Consider the following 26355-nt stretch of genomic DNA (forward strand, 5'->3'; position numbering starts at 1 on the left):
CTGCTGCTGAGGCAAATGTCAGGAAGACTTTTCTTTTGTGCATTCTCCTATCTGCTGTGAAAAAATATCCTTATGTTCTCTTCAGGTTATCTGCACATGCTTCATGCAAATTATTTTTATAAAAAGTTGAGTTTTAGTTGGAGGCTTTTAAAACAAAAGCTTAAATGTTTGAAAAAATTGATGCCGTTTATTGAACAGTTCAATGCAATTTTTTTAGGAATTGTGAAAGATCGTGGAGAGGGTGAGCTCTGAAAGCTATGGTATTAAGTAATTGTATCACTTTAAATTGCTGTTTCTGATAACAGAATAGTTCTGATTACTCTTTTGAGAAAGTATCAACTTTAATTTGTATTATCACTGTGCTTTTGGATTTGGTCCGTGAGGAGGAGTGCAGCTGCTCTGGACTCTGCAAAAAGACTTTTACAGAGCAGAAGGATGGCACCTATGCTGTTTTTCTGTCTTCTTCAGATGCTTTATCTTTATCAGATGCTTCTATGATATGTGAGGTATATAAAAAAAGACAGCCCAGCCATTTACTATTATGGTAAAGATAGCTGTTTTCCTTTGCTTGCCCATGAATATCTCGTGGTGTAGTGGGAGTGTTTGTAAATAAGGCAGCATTTCCCAAACTGTTTTGCTTCCTGTCTGCCTTTCAGCCAACTTGGTTCACTTGTGCTGTCCTCCCTCTGACTGCACTCTGTCACAGTGTCCTAACCCAGGCTGTGCTTTCATTTTTGCCTCTCGTGCCTGGAAGCATCGTTCATTTTCTTTGTCTGGTGCCTCTATTTCAGAGATTGCTAGTCTGTGTTTCAAACATGTTGCATTAAATGAGAGAGGCATAAGAGCAGTGGAGAATCCAGTTTCCCTAACAAGTTCCAAGCTGGAGTACTGCAGAGAAAATAGCACTGAGGTGTGCAAGTGAGGTTAGCACCAGCAGCACAGGGTTTCCTGGTGTACAGAAATGTACATGTCAGTACAGAAAGAAAAATGAGTGTAAGCTCCTCTGACACCTTGATGCTTCTGGGTGACCAAAAGGACACAAATCTTAAATTACTTAGATAAGCTTTGTATAAATGTTTTATTGTTTTTGTCTCAATATTAGGGTAGCTATCTCTGTAAATTCCTGTGGAGATATGGCACTGTAGTTTTTTACTGCTTTATGTCTAGCTGAGATAATACCTTGTCCTTAGGATGCACATGTATGCAGTGAACCTATGATTCAGTTTACCAGCATGTGAAAAGTGCACTGTTGCTGTGCTCAGAGTTTAAATCAATACCATATATGAACTTTTTACTTGGCCTAAAATAATTGTACATTTAGAAAAAAAAAAAAAAACTAATAGCAAAATGAATCATTTGAATCCATGTTTTATTACCTTGCCAGAAATCTTTAAAATATTGTTTTGAAAATTGTCAACTAAATCTGTTGTGGCCTTGCTTTACCCATTCACTTTAGTAGTAATATATCACATTATTGGAAAGGATCCTTTCTTGTATTACAAACAGTGTCTAAGATCATCAGTGCTGATACTGGGTTCATAAAAGAAGTAGTCTAGGATAATGCAATATTTGTTTACTAGTTAGTGAAATCACAGAATGAAAGTATCAAAAATCTTTTCAGTTACTATTAGTGTTCTGACAGTGGTAGTGTTAGACAAGGCAAGCATTAAACTGAAATTCACTGGAACTGACTCTTTCAGTTGAAGCACATGTGTTGTGTTCATGGTGGTACTACTCAAGCACTTAAGCTGTGATGAGATACTTTGTTTCTGAAAAATGTCATTGTAATGGGTAAGGCAAAAGTAACTATCTAACTATCTTTTTTTTTTTTTCTTCTTTGGTGTCTGCATCTGGCAGGAAGCCTACTTTCTGCTAAAATTCTGTGGGAGAGGAATTATATAAGAAGATATTTATTTTTAATTGCAGTTCTCACATTAAGCTGCAGTGTTACTCACCAAGCAAGAAAAGTATTAGATAATGTGTATAAAAAGTAGAAAATTTTGTCTTAATTTCTCAAGACGTTCTCTTTAATTTCTTTCCAGAATTGCCAGGATGTACCTTCTGTCTTGAATATTGATGGAATTCAGAAATTTGTTCTGTTTTCACACAGCTGCTTACATAACGCGTTACCATTTTTTTTCCCCTCTGGATTCTTTGTTGTTTGCTTGCGCATCTGTCTTTACTCAGACCTGCCTGGTCAGCCTTTCTGCTTTTATCAGGAAGGTTTTGCTTCTGTCCAAGAAGAACCTGTATGGATAGTGCTGCTGCACAGCAGAAAGGCTTATTCCTTTAACAAAAAATAGGTAATTCAGGGTTTTCCAAAAATTGCCTAAACTTACTAAAGTTGTAATCAGTGTCTTAAAAGAGAAAAGACAGACATGAGAAGTTCATTGGTATTTTTAATAGCATGGTGTATGGAATGTTTTAAAGTATTTGCTTGCAATTGTTCTATAGGAAAGATTTGGATGGATAAATCAAATGCAGGTACTGATGTGAATTAGTAAATACATAAAAATAAAAACTTTATGAGGACTGGAGTTTTTTTTCCCAGCCTAGGCTTCCACTTTCTTAATACCATACTGCTGTTGTGGTAAAAGTGTGCCCACTTCTGCAGACCTTTTATGGATTACTTATGATAAATAATTTTTCTCAACTTGTGGTCTTCAAGACGCTGGTGAGAATTTCTGTTTTGCTGAATGTTTGGCAGAAGGAGGAGAAAGTTGTCTGCTTTTCATAGAGAAGGCCAGGTGGCAAATACAGTAAAAATGCTTTGGTTGTTCAGGTATTTGCTGGGCTATCAGCAGTGTAAAAGCTGAATGTCCCTGAACACAGATTATGTATTGAACACTTTTTTTTCACTCTGTAAGTAATGCAATAATTACTTTTTCTTGTCTTTTCTGCAGGCTTAATTTTCTTGCTGATTGCTACAGGGAAGACAGTTTAAGGAAGCTAGTATTGAATTTTCTTTTGAAGGCAATAGCTATACTTGCCACTTTTAGAGCATTCTGTTCTAAACCTGAGCTACTGCCAAGAAAACTGTCCTCAGCTCCATTGGGTGTACTTTTGCTGGTTTTCTTTTGATTGCTCCTGTGGAATATGCTTTCTTGTGCTCTGAGTCCCTCTGCTAGCAGTATGTTTCTAGACAGTTTGGAAGAGGACAATAAAAATCCTGGAGGACAATAAAAAGAGGACAATAAAAAAGTTGCTGTGGTACTAGTGGAACTGAGCGCTGCGAAGGTGGGTCAGCACTGGAGGAGTACAGCAATTTGTTGGAGTGGCACAAGGAGGCTGATTGGTGTGGCCAAACCATAGCACTTCAGTACAGAGATGATAAAAGGAAATGTTCTCGAGTAGCTTCTGCTGTTTGAAGTGCCCTGTTAGATATCACTGTGCCAATAGCCTAAATTGTAGCTTTGAGCAGCTTTAAGTGTCTTGGATAGGCTGGCGTAGCAAATAGCAGCAGTAGAAAGGCTGCAGCAGCAGCCTCAGCCTTGCTCAGCTCTGGGGTTGCTGCTGAATGCCTGCTCGTGCCTGCAGCTTGACCTGCCTGGCACTGAGGGTGTTTCAGCCAGAGCAGGAGCAGAGCACCTGGTGGTGTATGTGTGCCCTGGCAAGGCTACTGTCACAGGTTCAAGTGCTCTGTTTGGATATTGGATGACTGAGCTGTACCACCTGTCTGGAGTTACTGCAGGCCAGCTCTGGTGTTTCTCAGTGTGGGAAAACTTGTCAGTTTTCATTTGCTTCTCCCCAGTTTGAAGGATTTTGTGCATTTAGCTGTATTTGTTCAAGGGAGAAATGAAGGTACCTGGATTCTCATGATGACTCTATGCTCTCTAGCATAGTGAGAAGCAGGAATAATAGCATTTTTCTTAATTCTCTAACAGAGCCTGAAGGATTTGGAAAGCTGATGGTGTCATGTGAGGGAGTGTCTTGCTAGTTTGCTAAAAATTGGATAGACTCTATAATTTCAGGCAAAAGCATAAGATGAAGTAGCAGATATACTGCTGAAATTTTATAGTGTACCTTAAAATGACAGTTGTTCCTGAAAATAAAACAGGAACTGTTTAGGAACCTGGAACAGGTCAGTTTAGGAACAGGAACCTGATCAGTCAAGGTGCAGCATAAAAACTGAAGGAGGTTTTGATAACACTGAAGTATAGGCAGAGAAAGCTATGTTGGAAATGTATTTTTAGAAGAAATAAAAACTACAATTAAAACCTTGGCAAACTGGACTGAAACTGCCTACAATTAGATATGGATTTGCTATATTTTTTGTTTTCTGGTATGAATGAATCCTAGTGTTTTTCGTGATGCCAGAAATCCCTGTATAAGATGCTAACCATGACAGCATGAGTTTGGGACTGACTGTAGCAGGAGGATGAGACTGTAACTGGCATTACTGCAGACATTACTATTTTCCATAGTACAGCAGTTGAACTATAAAATACTTTTCCTAGACTCCTGAATGTGACTTTCCTAAATGAAGGCAAAAGAGGAACAGCCATTTAAAAGACAAATCAAAAAAGTTTGGTCTTTTTAGAGCTGTAGCAAGAGGACTTCTGAAGTTTCTATGTAGCTACCTACTTAAAATTATGAAGGAGGAACTAGAGCATAGCTAGTGGAAGGAGTTTTATTTTCCTGTTCTCTTAGGTAACTTTAAAAAATTTTTGTAAAAAGAAGTAGCAGTTCATTAATACTTAGCATCTTTAAAGTTACTTAGGTGTTTCCTTCAAACCTACAGAATAAACAAATAATGTTCTCAATTTGGCAACAAAAGTTCAATAATCTTTTTCCCTTGCAAAACTGATGTTTATTGCCACTGAGATATTCCATTTATTTGGTCTCTCACATAGAGTTCTCCATTTGAACTGGTGTTGGTGTTACCCCCAGTGGGCTGATTCATGCAGCTTCAGTCTCAGGGGAGTGCAGCTGGACAGTGTTTCCTTCTGTCTGTGCTGTGCGTGCTACTCATCATCCTCTTCCAGCCCTTCCTGTGGTTATGTATGACTGTACTTCTTTTGCTGTTTCCTGTGCCTAGCACATGGAAATGGCTCACCAGGTTATGCAGTCTGTTTTGGAGGGAAGATTGCTGTTCTGTTGAAAATTGAGGGTTTATAGTATGCATTCCTTTAGCTGTGCCACTAAGTTGCATTTTATTTCCTTTGAGGGTTAGGGTCAGGAAGTCGTTTCCGGGTGTCACCACCTGGCTGCGAGTCCTCCCAGAAGTTCAAGTTGGATAGTTTGGTACAGGATGTTCCTCTGAGTTGGATGTGTGCCTTCCTACCATGAAGCTACCCATTACTCATGCCTGTTGGCTCGCAGTGGCCTGGCCACACTGATGAGTGTCTTTATAATTTACTGTGGGTGCTTTCACAGAAGGTTCATTTGAACTGCAGCTTGCATACCATTGTAAATGCCTTTTTTTCCCCTGTCAAAGTAATACCTGCTTGAGAGTTTTGTGTTAATTATGACAGCTTCTTGTTTTCTTTGTAACTTTTTAGTATTGAGTTAATTTATATGTGGTTAAAGTTTTGTATGTCAGACTTTTGTTTCAGTGGGATGAATATCTTCTTGCATCTTTCACATTTTGTTTCAATCTAGAGGTTTTTTTGGGCTACGTTTCAGGAAATTGTTGCCACTTTACAAAGAATGAGATGATGAAAATTGTCTTAAGCTCTTAAGGAAGCATTTAAAGTGTTTGTGCTTTAAAGAGTTTGAGATGTTTTCGAGTGTGCATTTTCTTTAAAATCCTTTAAAAGAACCAGCGCATCCAGGTCCAGACTCTACCTAACACATATATTTTCAAGAAGGGCATGCTAGAATATGGGTCTTCATAAAATAAGCTTGCCTTCTAGCTTTTTAAATGGATTTATTTTCTTTTTGATATCATTATTGTCCTTGTTATGCTTGTTTCTAAAGTTCAGACTTCTCATTGCTTTTCTGCATTTGTGCTGTAACTTCATGCTACAAATGCTCTCATTTAGTAACTTCTTTCATTAACTCCCTTTTTCATGCTATGCACTATTTTGTTTTTGGTTGTTTTGCTGAGAAAACAGTAGTACCATATTCTGTTCCCCTCTGGGGAAAAAAAAAGTCTATACATATAATAGATCCTAGTGAATAAACCCATGGCTAAGGAAACATTTTCTGAGGCATTATTTTTTTCTTTTTTCCTTTTAGTTCCCGGAATGGATGGTGGTGGGTTAGCTGATGCTAATCTGACGGATTCATACTTTAGCACCAGCTTCATTGGCGTTAATGGATTTGGAAGTCCTGCTGAAACCAAGTATCCCATGATGCAGGTAATAGCAGTGATTTGTATAATGTTTCATTGGTTCTGGTGTTACACTAAAACGGGAAAAGTGCTCAAGAGGCAGGACAAATGGAGCCTTCTGGAATGTATATCTTGTATGATATACAGAGTATATATTCACTTTAATTTTGCAAATGGAAATGAAACAGTATTATTGCTTTAAAATTAATTTGGTTTTACTTGCACTTACCTGAGCTGTTGTGTTGAGCTTTGCTGCATGCATTAATTCTGTGTGAGGTTTCTTTTCTGAATGTGACTTTCTAGATTTCCTTTTAGGCTCATAGCTTTTGATAGCCTTTTGCTAAATATATAAAATTCAGGTTTTAAAACTTTTCAAAGACCCAAAGTCATTGAAGGAAGATGTGAACTGTCAAACCTGAAATTACTAGGCAAAACTTTCAGAATTTTTCAACTCGGACTCTGGTGGTGGTATGTTGAATTCATATTTAAATCTTCTGAAATGTTTCCTTGTATTTATAGTGTTCTGTAGAGGTTGGCATAGGAACTCCCATGAGGTGGAATTTATTGTGTAGGTAGTATTGTGGAAAATTTGCAACAAAAGTCTGTCGTATTTAAAACCTAAATGAGTATCTACTGAATTAACACACAAAGTATTACAATAACTCCCTCAAAGTGTTATGCATTTTAAAAGAAGCACAGTTGCTGAAAGAAGATGGTCTGTCCTGTAGTAAACAAAGCAACTTCTGGTAAATGAGAGAGTATGAGTCAAACAGTTCACACTGAGTCCTGACAACAACTCTCTTCTTTTATATCGAGGAAACTCTCCTTGTGAGGTTACTTTGATCTCAGTTGTGGCTGTATAATGGATTGAAAAATAACTCAGCAAAAGGTGGGAATTAATTAGGTGTGTTCCTTTTTTTTCTTTTGGTTGGTTGTTTGTTTTTTTTACTGCATGTTTTCAAGGAGACTGGATTTTTGTATTCGACAGAAATGCAGAAGTATGGAAATGCTTTCTTGACAATTATGCATGATTTAAAAAGAAAAAAATTAACCTCTGATTCCAAAGTGTACTATTGAAGCTGGCAGTTACAAATTTTTTTATAACTGAGGTCCTATAATTTTAACACAAAGTCATTATGTTTTGTATCCTTAAACTGTATTCTACAGAAACACTAGTGTCTTTCTAAACACTAGTTTTTAGGTATAACTGTTTCTTCTAGAAAGACAGACATGCAAGTAAGGTATGCATCTAACATGAATGCTCGTGGGATTTTTAAATACTTTACTAATGCCTGAGATTACAGTCAAGGCATTATTGTTTCTCTTTGGGAAGAAATCAATGTGCCTCTTGCCCATTGGAGGACAAGGAAAATTACTTTGGAAGTAGGATTTTATTAGTGTTGAGAATGTGCTTACAGGCATCAAACTACAGTTTGAAAAGCATTCCTGTATTGATTTTTTTTCCTTTGAATCCTGTAATTTAAGTTCTTGTTTACAAAGGTAATGCTGTCTGTTTTGATTGTGTGTCAGCTTCTAGGTTAAGTACATACTGATAAAGTTCAGCCACGTGGAATGAGATTTTCTGTGTCATTCAGCCCTGTGGGGAACAAGGCAATGGAGAAATTTTAGTGGGTTTGACTTCAAATAATACTAGTCATTTATGATTTGGAATAGAGACTTTGAATCTGGTAGATTGGTTATTGTATCAAGGATCTACCTCTTGCTTGCTTTCTCTGAAAATTTGCACAGATTTTGTCAATTGATTAAACCTTTGCAGAACTGGTTTATATGGATCCACTGGAGACTTCCTAGATGTTAAATAATTTCCCAGAGATGTAATCTGCACTGACAAGTTCTAGCTTGAGTACATTTTTGTAGTTGCAGGTCTGGCATAATCTAGGCCTTGACTGAACTCAGAGCAGGAACACTGATCAGCTTCATTTCCCTCTTTCCTTTCTTCCCCTTCAGACTGAAGCAGCATGGAAGTGGATCTATATTTAATGAAAGAGCTGTATCTGTGTTAATTAGAGCAGAGGGGTGAGTGAGGGAAAAGAAACTTATACTGTGGGCTTAGAGGAGCTGAGCTGAAGATAAGTAAAGAAGAAACCAGGAAAGATTGAGCAAAGGGACTGAAGCAGAAAGATCTTGGTGGGGCACTCACAGAATGGGGACTGGAATGGTAGAAATACAATACACAGAAACTGAAAACAAATTTTCATAATGTAAAGGTGGGACAAAGTAGGGTGGAGAGAACAAATCCGTGTTCCTATTTCTCTCCAGGTTCTCGAATCAGACTGGAGATGCTAAAAGTTTAGTGTTCTGCCATCAATGAAACATCAGATGTCTACTGTAAAATAGTTCATTAACTCCCAGTTTTGCTTTTGCACATGGAAACATCGGTTCCATCTGAGTTACTTTGTCATCTCTGGTGAATCTGTGTAGTTCACAAATAGATGCAGTGAGGCAAGCTCTTCTGCTAGTTTTTTAAAGCTGGGAAATTGCACAAATATGCAAGAAAACAGACTAATAGAAAAACAGTAGTAAGATGCAGCAAGATGTTAGGCAATGGTAAGTTTAGGTTGCTGTTGCAGCCTTGCAGTTATATTTAGAGGTCATAATGTTGTGTAATTTTTTTTCAGTGGGAAAATTATTAGTGGGACTTACTCAGAACACAAGATGTGTGGTACATCCATGTGTATTGAGCATCTGTTTGATACATGATTAAATGTTCATCATATGGTTCTGTGCTGTATTCCTGCATGCTGTTTACATCCTTGTGAAGGCTCTTAGTTGGCAGTGCACTTTTGGGTACCATTACAATTATTCCATCAAACTTCATGCAGTGCTTTCTGTATGAAACAGGGAAGTAGTCTAGATTTTATGGATGCATAGGATAAAAAGGGATGGCAGTTGAACAAACAACACTGCAACAGTGCTGACATACAAAAGACCTGAGTTTTTGAAACTAGTCTTTACAGTTGGAAGGTCAAGAATGCAACTAATGACCACCAGTAAAATACTTGGTTCAAGTTGCTTAACTGATCTCACTCTAGCAAGGATAGTAAAAAAGTCAGTCTGTTGAGGGTATTGCTCATTTCTGTTACCATGAAATAATCTTTCTGCTGTCCTTGTTTTATTTACTACATATCTCTCAATATAATTGTCAGGTATTCAATTGATGAGCTGTCTTGACCATTCCTATCTAATCTCCAGAATGTGTTTGTCATGTGCAGGGCATAAAACAGGTTTGTTGAAAAGTGTATGTGGTTGCATGTGTTTGGGTTATCATAATGCATATATAATGGAACCAGACTGCATCAAGCAAAACTATATCAAAGTTTGGAGTTACCACATTTTTGTGTGCAGTGCCTGAGCTCCAAGACTCAGTGTTAAGTAAGCAGCAGAAGGGAGGAAAGTGGATTATATCATGATGAATTGGGAGTGGATGTGCTGCTTTGACCATAAATAATGTAGATGAATAGTTGTCAACATTTCTGTAGAATGGCTATTTCTGACTTTCAGATTTCATTTCTATCTGTGGAAGAACGTTTTGCAAGATCTTGAACATATCATTGGGCTTAGGTTAGTGATGAAGATGCAGTTAATGGAAATACTCTGCAGGGGGGAAAACAGAGTAAAAGTATGTGGTACAGCTCATAAGAGGCAGGATTTTTGAAGTGACTGCAATTCTTCCATTTTCTTCCTTTCTGAAAAATACCTCCTTGCCTCATCCTTCCACTCCTATTACCTCAAAGGTCTTTGCTGATGGTCAACATTTCATTGCCCCCATCATTTTCTGTTGTTACTTAGTTTCCTATTGACTAGTAGTCTTCTGTCCTCACTGGTTTGTGTTTTTCCATACGACTGTTTTTTTCATGTCTCTTCTTCCCTGAATCTGCATATGCTTTCATATACTATATTAACAGTTTTGTTTTCCATCTTATCAAAGCACTTTTTTTCTGTTTTCCCCTTCTCTCAGTGATACTAACTGACTGCAGAGGAAGCCTGTGCAACACATGGTCCACAGGCTGCATGCTGTCCTCAAAGCTGTTTTTTTTTTCTTTTTGCCATAGCAGCAGCTGCCAAGAGACAGTCAGAGGTGTGGTTCAAAAAGCAGCTCACCACTTTTGGCTTTCCCAGCAGTGAAGAGGCAGGAGCTGGCTGGCTGGGATGCCTCTAATGCTTGGCTGTTTGCTCAGTGCATGCCGCTTGGTTGGCTGGTGTCACTGTTCCTCTGGCATTAGTGCTGCCCTTTGACTAACTTGACCAAAGATGCAGGTGATGTGGAAAGAAGCTTTAACAATGTTGTGTTGGGCTGTTGAAAGGCTGTTATAGCAGGATGAGGCAGAGAAGTATCTTGATGTTAAAACTTTTAACATTTTATTAGAACTGAGCAGCTTGGTTGTAAGAGCATAAAACAGTGGAAGGTGCCTTCATCCATGCTGCTTCACAGGAGTCTGGTTTTCTTTATTTTGATGGGATGAGATTTAGAACTACATGGATTCTGTTGGACTGCAGGTTACGTAGAAAGGAAGAACCTTAAGTTCTCAGTAAATCATCCTAATTGAAATAGGAAGGGAGTAACAGTCTTCAGCATTAAAATTGGCAAGGCCAAGCAATGGAAAATTGGTTTTGCTTGCTTTCACCATGCAAATGTTGGTGTACTAAGCATTCTTGAATAGCCTGAGAAGTAGCAACCATGCTTACTTCAAAGCCTTGCAGCTGAATAAACACAAGACCTTTGTTGCCATTGCTGCATCTGCCAACAGTCAAGTAATAAAACTCTCCTTATAGCACAGAAGCTTGTAAATGTCTTCAGTTTTAACTGTTGAGAGCTGAGTGGAACTACAGATGTGCTATTTTAAATATAAAATTATGCTGTTGTCTTCATAATGCTTTCTGAAGAAATCCAGTTGCTTTCGTTTCAGCTGTTGAGTGGGTCATTCTGTAGATGGTGTCATGTGTGCTGTCAAAGACAGGTTTTAGATTTTTTTAAAAAGAAAAGCAAAAGATATCACCCTGTGTAGGTCACAGAATCTGACAACTAAACAATGTCATAGCCAAACAAATAAATCTTAATCTTTTGCAGAATGACTGTTTGTACTCCAATCAGCATTATTCTGAAAATGATAAAGAAATATTCTGAAATACAATTCCAGTAAAACAGTAGTAAGATGAAGAGACTAGATTGTGACATACTGCAAAATATTTTGAGGTGGTATGCTTAGCACTGTGGAATGACCATTAGGAAAATCCTTACTTTTTTAGGATTAGGGCATGGATTATAGAGAAAAAGAGGAATAAATATAATCTCTTACATATTTTGGAGAAAATAAATGACAGAGAAAAAAAGGAAAACCAGTCACTTCAAGATAAGTGTTATAAGCTATGTAAAACTAGATCTAATTGTCTGCATCAAAGTTTTATTCATGCTTTATCTTGATGAGAACTTTGTAATATACACTTGAGGGAGATGAAAGTAAAACATGCTTGCCCTAAGTGCAGCTATAATCTTGGGGTTTGTTACTGAGTATTGAAGGGTGGAGGCAAGGTGGTGTGTTCCTTTTAGAAGGTGGGAATGTTTGTTGTAACATTTTTCTTAGTGTACTGCACAGAGGAAGTGGACTGCCTGAAGTAGAACGTTGCTGAAAGGTCAGGGGTGGTGGTCCTTCCCTTCTGTCCAGCAGTGGTGAAGTCACACGTGGAGTGCTGGGCTTCTCAGTGCATTAGAGACAGGGATGTATTGAGAAGAGACCAGTGAAGGGACACAAAGAGGATGTGGGTACTGGAGCATCTCTCCTGTGAGGGAAAGCTAAAACAGAAACAATTTTTAACTTCCTTTAAAGGGAGAAGGGCAGGATGTATGCCAGCAATCCTAATTGAATTTTGAGTACTGTTTAAAGAACCTCAGCAAATCATAGCAATAGGCAGGTAGAGAAAAGAAGTTTGTGGAAATGAGTGTTTTACTTGGTTATCAGAAAGTTGTCTTTCTATATTAACTCCCATATGATAAAAGCTCTGATGTAGTAAAACAGTCTGAAGTTCTCATATGTGTGTGCTTACATTCTCTGTCAGGCTTAATATTTAATTTTCTTCCTTGTTAATGGCTGCTTTTGCCTTTCTGGAGCTTTCATCCCTTGGGCTTGAGGTGCTTACAATCTTCTTGAAATTGAGTTTGTATGAAAAATAGTTCAGTGTCATTAGAAGAGGTTGATAAGGGTTTTTTAAAATCAAAGCTGCCTTCAGGAAAACACAACAAACAGCGCTTGTGTGTTCTTCTAATTAATTTTTTTTCTTTCAAGACCTTTTTGATAAAAATGACATACAGGAGTAGCCTTCATTAAGACTAAATGCATTTGGGTGGTGGCAGAAATCTTAATATTAAAACAGTTTAAAAAGCCTTTACTGATTACATGCAGGTCTTCTATGAATAATGTTAAGGTAAGAAACTTGTGCATGTGTAGTAAAAGTGAGCAAAATGAAAAATTCATGAATGTGATGGAGGTTTCTGACTAGTCAAGGTGCAGGTTACAAGCAGTTGTTAAGGCAAGGGTTGCCCAAGCTTTGGTTTTTCAGAAACCTTGTGTGTGTAAGTTATGTTTGCACCTTGAATGGGAACTTGACTTTGTAAAAGCACAGCTGATGCTCACAGGTTTGGGTTGCACTGCACTTTCAGAATCCAGAACAATATGCTATGTTGCAGTCTGCCTTGTGTGCACTGTGTGTTCTCAGTGATTGTGTCAGCCCAGGTTTTCATCATTGCAGGCTCCTGTTCCCATTGAAAGTCTGTTGGCTGTACCTGAGGATGGTGAATATTGACGGAATAAAAGTGCTTTGTTCCATGTTTAACCTATGCATTTAACCAGCTTTGATACCAGCACAGTTCTCAATATCATATTTATTCTTGTTTCAAGAAATCATGACCTTTTGCATTAAAGTTATTATTAAATCTGGTATTATAAGTGGACATTAATACTATTTTTATCTTCACCTGCACAAATCTTGTGCAAATCTGAAAGGTTCCTTTTAGGAAGTTTCTTCTTAAACCCCATTGTTTTATGAGGATCAGTGTGGATGTCTCAAATGCCAAAAAAACCATGCATAATAGGGGTGCTTTTAAAATATTTGTGACAAACTATTCAACTTCTTTCCATTGCTTAGGAAGGGAATATGATGTATGATTACTTGAGCTACTTTAATATTTTGGTGTATGTTTATTCTTAGTTTGATGATTGTAAGCAATTGGATGAGTGTCCTTGATTTTAACAAAGTTTGTCAATTTAGTGTGTGCCTCTCAAAGCAGTACCTTGTTTTGTAAAAATAAGTTGACTTTGTTTCATCATGCCTTTTGTGTATAGAATTGTTTATTACTTAAGCAGTTAGTGATGTATGTATTGTGTCTGGTCAGTATGTTTAGGTGAAAGAGACAGGTGACATCAAAATACAGAAAGAGCACATAGCAAACAGCTTGGAGTCCTTAAAAAGTTGCAGGTTTATGTGCTATTTATGTGTTGTAAGCATTCCACGTGAAAGCTACTTTACACCATCTATTCTTTTAGATACAGGTTTTAAAAGCAGCAGCTCCTGGTGATGTTTGTGGTGCTCTGAAAACTGCAAGTGATGGGAGTCTTGAATTGCAGTAGGTTTACAGTTCTACCATAATGGATAGTACTCCCGCTTCTGTTGGTTGTCCTCTGTTCTTACCAAAATTACTCCAGAATGTTGATCTTTGTGGTCAACAATTAGATGAAATGGCAGTGAAGTATAACATAGTAAGCTTCCTGCCATTTGCCACCAACATTGAGACTGGCTATGGAGAAATATAACTGTAAAGAGCAGCTCCAGTGACCAGTTCTGAGTCAGTTTGTGTCTAGACTACTAAATGAAACATGCCTGGAAACTTTCCTTGATGCTTAGGGCCAGCTGGCACAAAAGGGCCTGTTTGTGCTGGTGTGTGCTCACCCACTAAAGCAGAGTCTGCATGCAAACCGTCAATTTGAAGGGTTCTCAAACCTTTTCACTGCTGAATAGTGCCTGGAAATTGGCTGGGAGACTCTGGGTTGATGTGGGCCAAAAGCATGCCAGGGAGTATTTTAACAAATTCGTGATTGTCTCTCTCAGTGATCGAGAACACTTCCTGACCTTGCCTTCCTTTTCTTCTCACACTTTTTCTTCCTGTTGGGGAGCTGGTGAAAGAAAGGTGAAAGAATAAGCAGGAGTAAGAAGACACTTTAAAACTTCTCTATGAAAGAAGCAGTAGCTCTTAGAGCAGCACTGCTTTACTTTAGTCCAGTTTGTTGCTGGCTGATATCTCTAGAGGAATGCAGGAGAATCGAGTGGAACATAGGAGGAGTGTTAAAAGGGTTTCAGATGTCCTGCTGACTTGGAGGAATCAGATGTTTTGCTGAAAGATCTCAAAATGTTCTTTTATTTTAAAAAAGAGTCTATCAAATATTTAAGCATTTTTCATTGGAGAAGTTTCATGTCATGGTGATAGTATTTTAAAGGGAGTAGTTGTTTCAGGAATGGAGTGTGAAAGACTGCTTTAAGGAGATAAGTAATTGTCTTATCTAATGTTCTCAAAATGTGCAGGAAGAGAACCATAGGCTTGGTTGATCCTCCTCATTTAGAAGAAATTAATGAAGATAGTGTTTCGTTTGAATATACAGTAACTTTAGGTTTGCATTTCTGTTGTGCAAAATCCTTTATTTTACTAAACATTTTTCTCAATTACAAGTCTGTTTGCTTACTGTATTTACTAAATGGGGAATGAGCACAAGTTTCATAGGCTATGCTTAAAACTTTTTAAAGGTCATCCCCATTGCCCTCACTTAATCTGTTAAGGCTTTACTTTACATGTACACTTTCATATTTTGTTTTTACAGAGGATGACAAATAGCAGCAGCTCCCCTAGCCTTCTCAATGACAGTGCCAAGCAGTATGCAGGCCATGGTAAGTATGTTTCAAGTAATACATATAAAAGTATGTTGGCAAATTTGAGAGATTGACAAAACTGAGGCTTAAGGAAGTGCTGCTTGATCTCAGATTTTGAGATACAGCAAAACTTTATTTTTTAACAATGATGTAAGGAACTCATAAATTTTTAGCTTTCTCTTTGCTGTAGGGGAAAAACTTAGTCATTATCAGTCTTGTCACTTCAAGTGAAATGTTAGTTTGGATATCCACTGTAAAACACTGATAGCTTAAGCATTTGTGTTGCTTCACCATAGTATCCCTTTTTATGATGCTTCTTGGGTAAGTTACTGTGTGGGATTAGTGTACAGGTGTTTTCTGTTAAATTTAGGGTGTGGGGATTTTGTGAAATGTCACATAACTGCTGATTTTTAATAGCTATTCAGTTTTGTCTTGCAGGCAGCACTTTGCCTCTTATAATTTTTTTCCTTGCTATAGGAACATGTTTTATATACATGGTTTTCAGCTGAAGAAAATGTCTTGATAGTGGAGGCCTCTGTACTCACTAAATTATTGTGGAGGCTGTATTGAGCTTTGTAATGTGCTCTTCAGAATCACTACAGATTATTTCAGCTGTGGTTGTTAAATTAAGTTCTTTAAAGAAGGAGGGTACTGCTCCCTTATGGCAAGGACATACATTTAAAATAAATTTCTGCTTTGAAAATTGCTGTGTAAATTATGCTAGAACTCCATTTGCATGTCTGACCCTGCAGCTAGTCTACTTACTAGGATTATAATTTAGGCATGGTAGTTACTACTATAAAATTAACTTTCTTGAAAGACAAAATTGGTGGGTATTCTCTATTTTTTTCTTCCTAGTTTATTTCCAGTAGGCTTTGAGATTAACTCTGCTTCTTTTGTCCCACTGAACAATTAGCTATTCAAGGCAGTGGAGGTCTCCAGTTCTAAATGCAGTTAGAGTTGGACTGTGACAGGCCAAATAGTAATGGTGATGCATGTCAAAGAGAGAAACCACACCAACTTTTAGAAACCATTTTAAATTTTGTCATATCTTGGATCCTTCTCCCTCCCTCTCCCTCGCTCTGCGAAGCAGTGCTTCATTTGTAGAATTGCCCTTTTAGGGAATACTTATTGTTGAACAAATGCAAGATAAATTCTGTTAAGAATTTAATGTTGAAGAAAGTGTTTCATCAAAACACCAATGTTTACAGCTGGCAGTCATCTGCCAATTTGACAGTTTTAGCCTTGTAGTTTGGAGTTTTAGGTTGCATCTGTGAATGTTATACAGTTTGTGACATATTTCAACTCGGAAAAGATGAATAGGAACAAAGAAAAAGCAATAAAAAGTTAATGGAATGTGGACTTCTGCTATCCTTGATTTTGATTTAAATTTGATGTGCAGAACAGTGACAGGACAAGCAATAGTCACATCATTATTTGTAAGATCTGTTAAACAGAAGATTGCTAATATCAGCTAACTGGAGATCATAGAATCATAGGATCTTCTATGCTGGAAAAGACTTTTTAAGATCCAGTCCAACTGTTATCTCAGCGCTGCCAAGTGCACTGCTAAAGCTTTTCCTCAGTACTACATTTACACAATCCCCCTAGGGATGGTGACTCATGCACTTGCCCTGGGCAACCTCTTCCAATGCTTGTCAGGCCTTTCAGAGGATCTCCTGGTGAATTGGAAACATTGTGATGTATCATCTACAGGGTTAAAAATGACATGCTAATGTAAGGAGCACTTAGAACAGGTTTTCTGATCAGATGAAGGCTGTGAAATGTTAGGTAGCCTTTAAATAGTGTCAACAGCAATTAAACATACTGAATTCTGTTAATGAGCACCATTTCAATTAAGCAGTTGCACAGAATCTAATAAATGCTGGGAATTTTAGCAGTGTGATTGCTAAACTTAGCTTTGTCAAAAGGATTTTTTCCATACAGAAATAAGTTAAAAATATAAAATTTCTTTTAGTAGCGTATATATATGTAACACCTTGGTATTACATTGGTTTTATAGATCCACTAACTTCACCAAATTCATCCTTGTTTAATGACTTTGCTGCCCTCAGCGTATCTCAAAGGAGGAAGGTAGGCAACAACTAAATCATAAGTAGCATATTTATGTATGAGTTGACAGGGAAGAAGATCTGGAATAACTTGAAATACTGCATGAAATAAGGATAATTCTTCTGTTGTAACTAGATTTATTTTAATGTGTTGCTGCTGATATAAATAAGATCTTACTACTTCATTTTTGCTATATCAGATCAGACTGCTGCTGATAAGAAATACTCCAGGCACTTGTAAACTGAAGTTTATAGAATATGAAACTTAGTATGTAGCCCATTGAATTTGAAAACAAATTATTTTTATTCTAGTGAGGGATTTGTGATCTGTAGCCTTTATGGGAGCAAGTTCAGAATACGTTAAGAATCAATTCTCCCATTTATTTGTACATAATATGATAATTAACAGTTCGAAATGCATTTAGGTTAAAAGACACTATTTTCATTGGGAAGCGAGGGTTTGGAGTTTTTTTTCCATCCCTCTAATTTGTATTGAGAAATCTTTCTTTTGCTGAGGGCTAGGCAGTATCTTCAAACATCTTTGACCTGCAGCTGTGCAAGTTGTGGTGTTTTCCAGCTATACACTCAGAGGCTGAAATAAGAGACAAAAATTTGATTACGTGAGAGTTTTGTCTCATTTTCATGAACTGTCACTTACCAAAACCAGACGTTATCTTATCCCAACCAATTAAGTTTTTTTTTCACTGATGACTTTCATGTTCTCTAGTTATTAGTCACATTATCCTCAGCTTTCATGTAGTAAATAATGAAAGCAAGCTACATCAATATGTTCTGTGTTATTCCTGCAGGTGAAGATTGAGCTTAAAGATAATTGCTATAGCTGATCCATCACACTGTTTTTTAAATATAAATGGGGTTGTTGAACATTAATTTTCTAATATTATGATGTCTCCAAACTACATGGAATATCTGCATTGCTCTTTTCCTTAATGCCAGTACAGCGTGCTGAAAGTCGGATGTAAAGAACTAAAAATGTGTTGCTTATCCACTTGCTAAGGCTGGTAAAAATGAAAAATAATTGTACATTCCTCCTTAACACAGGCATTGAGAGCCAATATATACACGTGTTTGTATATACCTGGGTGTCAATTTTTGCTTGTGTATGAACCACATGCACCAAAGAAAATAAGCTGTCAAATGGAAGTATTGCAAGAATGACCGCTGTCTCTGAAATTTGAAGTTAAGCAGTACAAAGTAGAAACAAACCAATTAATGTTTGCTTGTAAAGCACAAATACCTCAAAACTCAAATAGTATTTCACAGTGCTTTCTGACTTAATGCATTCTTTCCTCAAGAAAAAGAGGCAAATTAAGGCACTGGCTGCTAAAATAGTATTAAGAGTGAGTTTTAGCTGTGAAATTGATTAACTTGTTTTTTTTTAGTTAGCATTTCAGCTATAACTGGCATTAATTGAAAGATGTTTGTATTTTTCTTTGCATATTAATTTATTTTTGTTATGACTGCTATTTTGTAATGTATTATTGTATTAAAGGTTGTTAAGTACTAGTAATGGGGAAGTTTTGATAAAATACTACTTGAGCTGTGTAAATCTAGGCATCCAGGCTCCCTCTATAGTCAGCACAGGGAGATGAGTAGTTTAAAGAAACATTTAGCTTTCTCTGAGAAAAATTCTTTGGAAATGACCAGATGTTGGTGATTGCTTTAAGTGGACAAAAATTTATGGCTAAAGTTATGAGAAATTAATAAGTTTTGTGACAGACTTTTGCTGCCAGTCAATACATTGCAAGTAGTTATGATGTAGTTTTGATATATTTTTAGTATTTTTATTACAATATTCAAATTGTCTGAAGTGATTTCCTTAAAAGCACTAAACACTTGAGAGCCAGGTATTTAAAACCTTGTGTGATTCCCCTCTACCCCAATAACTTGAGTTTGTTTAGAGGTTGAACAAGGGAGTTTATTAGGCCACTGCTTGGTGCCTGCTGTATAAAGGGAGCCTTTGTGACTAGTTCAAATGTATGTGTTTATAACATCTACTGTATGAAAAAGTCTCCATTATCTTACTGAGAGCCCAAGTCTAAGGTTTTGTTTGTTCTGAACTAGCTGGCAAAACCAGCATTTCCTTCGTTTATCACTGACTTGGAGGACAGATATAATACAGTCGTGGTAAGTGAATAAAGAACAATTGCTTTCTTTTAAAAATATCACAATTCTGATTTGTAATATTTTAAAGTATTAAGTTATTTGGAACTATGTAAAACCTGCATGTTTGTGCTGTGTAAAACTGAATAGTTTCTGTAAAAGCATGTACTATATAGTTCTGTTAAGCAAGTTTATTGATTGTCTCTGGATATTGCTGATCATGTTATGCTGGCAGCCCTTTAATAATGGGCAAGTCATATGGAGAAATATTCGAGATCAATAAAATACTAAACATAAGTTGATGATTGTAATTCTGAATATCCATAATTTTTAATTAGGCAGTATTTTTGAAGCTAGTTAATATGACTGAGCTGTTTAATTTGCTTTTGATTATTTGATATTTAGAGCCATTCTACTTTCTGTTCAAAAAGTAAGCATAGTCCTTGAATTTTTATGAACATTCTCGACATAATTATCTCTGTTTAGAAGTTATTAAACTACATTTCAATTTTAGATTTCAGGAAAGCTAAGATTACTGTTTAAAGACATTTTTATAGGATACTTAAAATGAAATCAAAGGAGCTAAGTATTTCAGTAGATGGAGCCTTGGTGGAGGTTCTGTCAACTGTAAAACCTTCTGGATTTACTGTCTGGTTGTTGTAACTCCACATGCAGTAAGACAAGCAACCCTAAAGTGAATTTCCTATAAGAGATTTTTAGGTAAGTATTAATCTACAATGCACAAATGGGATTTGTGAAGCATGGAACAAAAGCTAGAGTTAGTAATAGACTAACACCCTTTCCCAAGAATAATGATGTCATGCTTATTTCATTTTTTGTCTTCAAATACATGTTATTCTTGTTAAAAATAGGGTGTCATTCTGAACTTGAATTTCCTGGATGTTTTTCCCGAGTTGACTTTAGCCGTTGTCTAGAAAAGTGCTCCTCTCTAAACCTGAAATTATGTTTGGAAAAGTTCTTTGCTTTCATTTTGGTGGTTCTGGTAAACAGTTAATAAAAACTTATGTGACATAACTGATCAGAATCTGCTGTCAAGGACATGACAGGTTAATGCGCTAAGACGAAAATATATTGTGAAATGTTTGTTTAGAATTGTTCTGAGACTGTTGCCACCAATCCAGACTAAAAGGTTCCTGTACTTGTCACTGGTCAGCCTTACAGGACAGTGAAAAACAATTACTTTTACATTTTAATTTATTTTTTCATACCTTCAATCCTCATGAAAACGGAACTCTTAGAAGTTTTTAACACTGGCTTATTTCCATTTCATTTTTTTAAATTGTTCAGTCATACCTAGAGGAGGTCCATTAAGGTGAGAATAACTTCAGTTCACAGAATGCAAGGGTGAACTAATTGCTGTACTGAACAACTCGATAAACACAATTTTATGCTGCTTTTTGTGGATTTTCAAGAAATTTTTTTCTTGAATGCCTTCCATTGGTTTTAGGTGAGTAAAGGCAAGGACAAAACCTCTAGATTAGAAAGGAAAGTATAAAAGAGATTCTGAATTCACCCCAAACAGGGTGCAGCTGTTGAGTGCCATTTGTGGAGATTTACAGCAAGGTAGATTGGACAGCAGACTTAATTTACTTTGATCAGCAGAGATAAATGTGCATAGAAAATTATTTGACGCAAAGACAACCTATAAGCCTAGTCTGCATAAATGCAAGGTTTTTAATGAGTATGAGAAGAGTTTTACTTCTCAAGTTAAAATAAAACAATAAAGATAACTTCAGGTCCTGTAGATATTAAATTCTTAAGACTTAAGCGGTTGCTATTTTATTTTTGTGTCCTGCCTCCCATCTAGTTTTGTTACCTGTTGGAAACCTGTATTTCTCTCCAGCTTCCTGTTTCCAGCTCCATCTTGTCACCTCTGATACCTGATCATTATCTAGCTCAGTGGTGTTCATTGAAAAGCTCTATGTGCCATGTCTTGTCTTGCTGAATTTACTTTTAATGAAAATGTGTAAAGACAGTTTTCACATTCCAGAGCCTCCTGCATACAATGTCAGAAGCACGAATCATGTTCTGATGAGTTGAGGGGTAATGATCAAGCATCATGTCACTGTGTTCTGAGACAGAATTATGGCTGCACAGACTCTGTAATGTACCTGGGCTAAATTTATATTTCAAACCTAAATTTTTCCTTCTGGGATTTATACACCCGTACTACAATAATAAAACATTAGAGTTGTTGCTAAAAAAAGTTGTTGCAGCAATGCAGAAGGACTGTGCTTTATGCGAAGACTAATGAATGTTTGTAGGTATTACTGTGGTCTAAAATGTTTTCCAAGGGTATAATATAATGTAATCTGCTTTACATTTTTTCTTGGAATAGTTAGTTGTTGGAGTTGTTCCTTGGTTGTATGCTATTGCTATCTTAGATATTACTGTTTGGATAAATATGTATTTTTCACTTCTAAGTGTGTCATGGAAGAATATATTACTCTTATTTTTCTCTGTGAATTAGTGATCATTATGGTCCAGAAGTCAAATTATAAAAGCATTTCCCTTTAAAAATATGTAACACTTACATTTTGCTGCCTCATCCTTTTGTGTATTTGAAGTCAAATAACTTCAAATGTAACTGATAAGCTGGATGCCTTTGCTTACATTTACAAGCTTTGTTTGATTCTTGCTATGACAAGGTGTATGTAGTCTTCAAGAGTGATTTGCAGTAAAATAATAAAAAAAATTAAACTTGTGCACACATTAGTTGAAGGCACTATACAAGTATTTAAAATTGCTAGAAATTTTAGGATATTTTAGAAACAGCTAGGCATTTTTAGAAATCGTGCCTATTAAAGCTGCATCAGTCTTTAACTCTCTTACTCTCTTTATGCACTTTTTGTAAGTAACACAAAAATTTCTGTCCTATTAAAAGAAACCTTTAAACATTAAGAAAATCTGTGTTTTGCCTATAATGTTTAGTAGTGGAGTTTTTGAAAGTACATCTTGGGGTGGTGGTAGTCTGACAAGTCTTCACTATAGTTAGAACTATCTGCTTTAATGGTGGAAGGAAAAAGTCTGCTTTTCCACCAGTTTACATCAATTGAACAGAGGATATTAATTTCTTAGTAAAGAAGTTTGTCAATATAATTAAATCCATGCTAGGATTTAAAGTTGTGGTAATTGATACCTCATCCCAGCATAACTATGCTGCGAAATTGATGAGAAAACATTTGACTGAATTATGTCAGTTCTGCTGCTTCTGAACTCTTCAAGATTTTCATGCCTTCAGCATATCTGCTCATGAAATAAAAGTTTTTAGTATGCTAGCCTGAAAAGTTTCCCTTGGTTATGGTGTGAAATGCCTGATATAGTGCCTGATCTATTGTGTCTCTAAAATTTGTTTAAACCAAGTATTTTTTTTTTTGCAATGATCAGATGCATTGCTCTAGAGTAAGACACATTTCCATGCCAAATGCCACACTTAAGTTTTCTTCAGGTAGAAGAATACATCTTGTTTCTCTCTGTCTTCTGCTTTTCAACTAGTGAAATTCTGACTTCAGCCAAACCCAGGTTTTCATGAGCAATCTCGATGGAAGGGTGTCTAGTCTGTTGAATGCATGTAAAATCAATGTATAGTGTTCTAAACTCCAAACTTGTAAGCATTACAAATGTTAGCATAGTTGTCTTTTTTTCATAAGGGAAAAAACCCTCCACCCAACAACAAATACTAGCCCACCACACAATTATTTTTAAGCTGTTGACCAAGCCCCAATTCAATTTTTTTTTTTTAAATATCAAAAATTAAAAAATTGGTTCTGGCCTTCAGAAGCTGCCATTCAAAAAACCACAAGTGTGGTCTGCCTGTCTACCAGTTCCCGCTGGTTGTAATAAAAAAGGAAGAGTAGAGGGTATTTTGGTTAGCAGTTAACCCAATCCATGTGAAGAGGTATTGCAGCTTTATTGGCTACAAAACTTAAACAGCTTAATTTCATTTAAAAGACAGTTTTTCTTTTTCATATTAAAAGTCTGTTAGGATATTCCTGGTGACCATAACTCATGTTCAGGTGTAGCACTTAACTGGGCTCAGTAATACACAGTAACAGAGTTGTATTCAAAATTAGGGTACTGCTTAGCTGATTGTGCCTGTGAAGGAGCTCAATGACATATTGAAATTCATATCTATGGTTTGGTGTTTCAAGTACTGGCTTATTTCAGCTTAATCAATTGTTGAGTGAAAGTAGCAATAAAGACATCAAGAACTTCTATTTTGGTTTTGGTTTTAAAGGCATGTTAAAACAGAAATTGCTGCTTTTTTAGTAGATTAGCAGCCTAGCTGAATGTTTAACCTCTTTTTCTAATGGTCTCTTTGCCATTAATTAAAAAAAAAAATTAGACCTTTCAAAAGTGAGCATTGAAATTTAAAATTGTGTCTCACATAATTTTGGTAGTCCAGTAAGTAGTACAAGAAAAGTGTGCGTTTGTGTAGCTTTTTAAAATTTTCTGTCTGAGGATGTAGTATTTTTTTTTTTGTGTGTGTAGATGCAGTCAACTCGCTGTACAACAGATGAGCCCTAGCTAATGCTACTGTGATACCTTTTAGCTATAGTAATTTAGGGTAATGCTGCTTCATTTAACCTGTGATGGAGAAGGCTTAAGATGGCTTCTATTTGGTTTGATAGTAGAAGCACATAGACGGCATTACCATAGCTCAGACTCTTCACAATACTTTGAAACACAATAGCCTGCTCATGTGTTTGTGTGCTAGACTTAATTGGGTAGGTTTTGGTACTAGAAAGGGCTTGTAAATCTAAAATTGAAAGCCTGCTAGAGGTAAATGCACTTTAAGGAACAGAAATGTAATTTGGGAGCTGAGTGATCCTAAAAAAAATAAGTTGCAGTTCTTCAGTACAAGGGAACTTTGCAGTTGTGTAGCTTGATTTGTCAGCTTATCTAACTTAAATACTGCATGAAAGTCTTTATAGTTTGAATGTTTGTAGATATTTTCTTGCTTAAATTTATTCCTCTGGGATAGCCATGGAACATCTTACACTAGAGGTCAGTTTAATCCTGAATTAGAAAAGGGAAATGTGATATTGCCTGCCTGTCCTTGAAAAAGGAGGAACTAGGGACAAAGGCACTGTTACAACAAAGAGTAGGAAGAAAATAGAGTTGCTGAACACATTCCCAAGGTTCTTGTTGAATGAATGAGAGCCAGGTAATTAAACTGACTTGAGGAATCCTTTCTAGCATGGGCTAGTGAAGTTAAATCATCATTAGTAGTGTTCTCATGTGAAGATACTTCTTAGGAGGGACTTGTTTCTGGAGTGTCTCTCTTTTGTTTCAAGTGTAATGCTTTTTAGACTTTAGGGGTTTATCTTTCCTAATAAATGTGCCAACCAGTAGGCTCCTATCATTAATTGCTGGTAGCAGCTTGGTTCTGCAGGGCAAGGGTTGTAATTATTACCTGTGGTTGAAAATGCTTGCCCTTTTCACCATGGGGAAAACTAAGCTGTTGCTAGCAATTAAAGGTAGTTAGCTGTTCCCTGCCTCGTGTAAACATTTGCAGCCAGTAATTACTACACCTGGAAAGTTTTTTTACCTCATAGACTGTAGGGAACGCAAAAAACCTATTGTTTTTGTAAACATCCAAGAGAAATTGTCCCCAAGCAGAAAAGTTTGGTTAATTAGTCCAGATTGTCATGCCCTCTGTGTTTTAGGTAGATATATTTACATACTTATATATGTTCAGAAATGATCAGTGGTTGATGAGTTCTGGCTCATTTTAAGGTGAACTGTTTGTGTTGCTTTATTTCCTGCTCTGTGTAGAGGTCAGGGCTATAGGAAGGTTGATACACTTACTTAAACTTCTCCATCGATTTGCTTTCCCTTCTGTTGAATCTGTCCTCTTGGCAGATACTGTTTTCTGATTACCTTTAAATTCAGATTGCATTTCTAAATCAGATCCAAGTTTGCTCATTGAGAACAAGTGTTATTTAGAATGACTTTGGTGCACATGGACTAAAATTTATTTCCAAATGTTAATATTGTCTATTCCATCTTCTAATGTCTAAATAATGATATCTTGACCTAGTTAATCCCCTAATGTTTTACGATAAGTAATGAAAGGAAAAAGTGTTTCTTTAGACTCATCTAGTGCTTAATTTCATTTTTTATTACAAGTAAGTAAAGAACTACTACTACTGGAACATGAATTCATATTGTCTCTGTATGATCTTTCATAAAGTCTAGAATACAGTTTCATCCTGTTGTCTGGAATCTGAACACTGTTGTGACCAAAATAGCCTTCTTCCAGATTTGCTTATTTTCTCTTTTGTTTTGATTCTTCTTTTCAAAATATTTGTAGACAACCAGTTACTATGGAAGATTAGAAGAACCGTTTGTGAATGGAAGTATGCTTGGGCACTGGTTTGTAGTCCAATAGTTTGAGGCCGACTGTACCCCTGCACTTGGTAGAGCATGGAGGGAGAGAGAGAGAGAGGGGAAAGCTTCCAGGGAAACTGTTACTCTTCATTATATTGTTTACAATAGTTGGCCTAAGAAAAATACATACTGTATTCAAACCCTGCCCTAAAGTCCAATCTTGCTTGAATGTCCAGCATCTCAGCTCTAATCGCTCTGCAGGTTAGGATTTTAGTAGTCTTTCTGATTTGCTGAGATAAGTTGCCCAAAAGTCGAGTGGTTCTCCAAATAAACAACTAGTATTTCGATTTACCATGATCAGATGTGTGTTTGAAGTGCAGGAGGACTTTTTGCTGCCCATCACAGATTTCTAATTGGTATGCTAAAATTCAGTCTTGTTTATTGTTACTAAGTTTGGTTAACTCCTCCATAGAGTATATTGCCTTTGTAGCTCACAGTCTGTGTTGGTATCCTTGGATGTTTTTTTAGTTTTGTTTGTGGATTTTGCGGGTTTTTTGGAGGAGTTGGTTTGTTTGGGTTTTTTTTGCAAATGATGAG

At 36.6% G+C, this 26355-nt stretch overlaps 1 protein-coding gene across 7 annotated transcripts in view; it reads left to right on the forward strand.

Moving 5' to 3' along the window:
* The window catches only part of PAN3 (poly(A) specific ribonuclease subunit PAN3), a 79295-nt gene that overhangs the window by 7007 nt on the left and 45933 nt on the right, over positions 1 to 26355 (forward strand). For 5 of the 7 annotated variants that reach the window (XM_059467177.1, XM_059467175.1, XM_059467178.1 and 2 more), the window contains exons 2-5: positions 6181 to 6302; positions 15160 to 15226; positions 17232 to 17302; positions 19366 to 19428. In XM_059467177.1, coding sequence (XP_059323160.1) covers positions 6181 to 6302; positions 15160 to 15226; positions 17232 to 17302; positions 19366 to 19428 — 323 coding nt within the window. The remainder of the gene's footprint in view (positions 1 to 6180; positions 6303 to 15159; positions 15227 to 17231; positions 17303 to 19365; positions 19429 to 26355) is intronic. The other 2 variants (XM_059467176.1, XM_059467180.1) reach the window with 1 other exon arrangement.

The sequence above is a fragment of the Ammospiza nelsoni genome, chromosome 2 (assembly GCF_027579445.1).
Source record: "Ammospiza nelsoni isolate bAmmNel1 chromosome 2, bAmmNel1.pri, whole genome shotgun sequence".
In the NCBI taxonomy this organism is placed as follows: Eukaryota; Metazoa; Chordata; class Aves; order Passeriformes; family Passerellidae; genus Ammospiza; species Ammospiza nelsoni.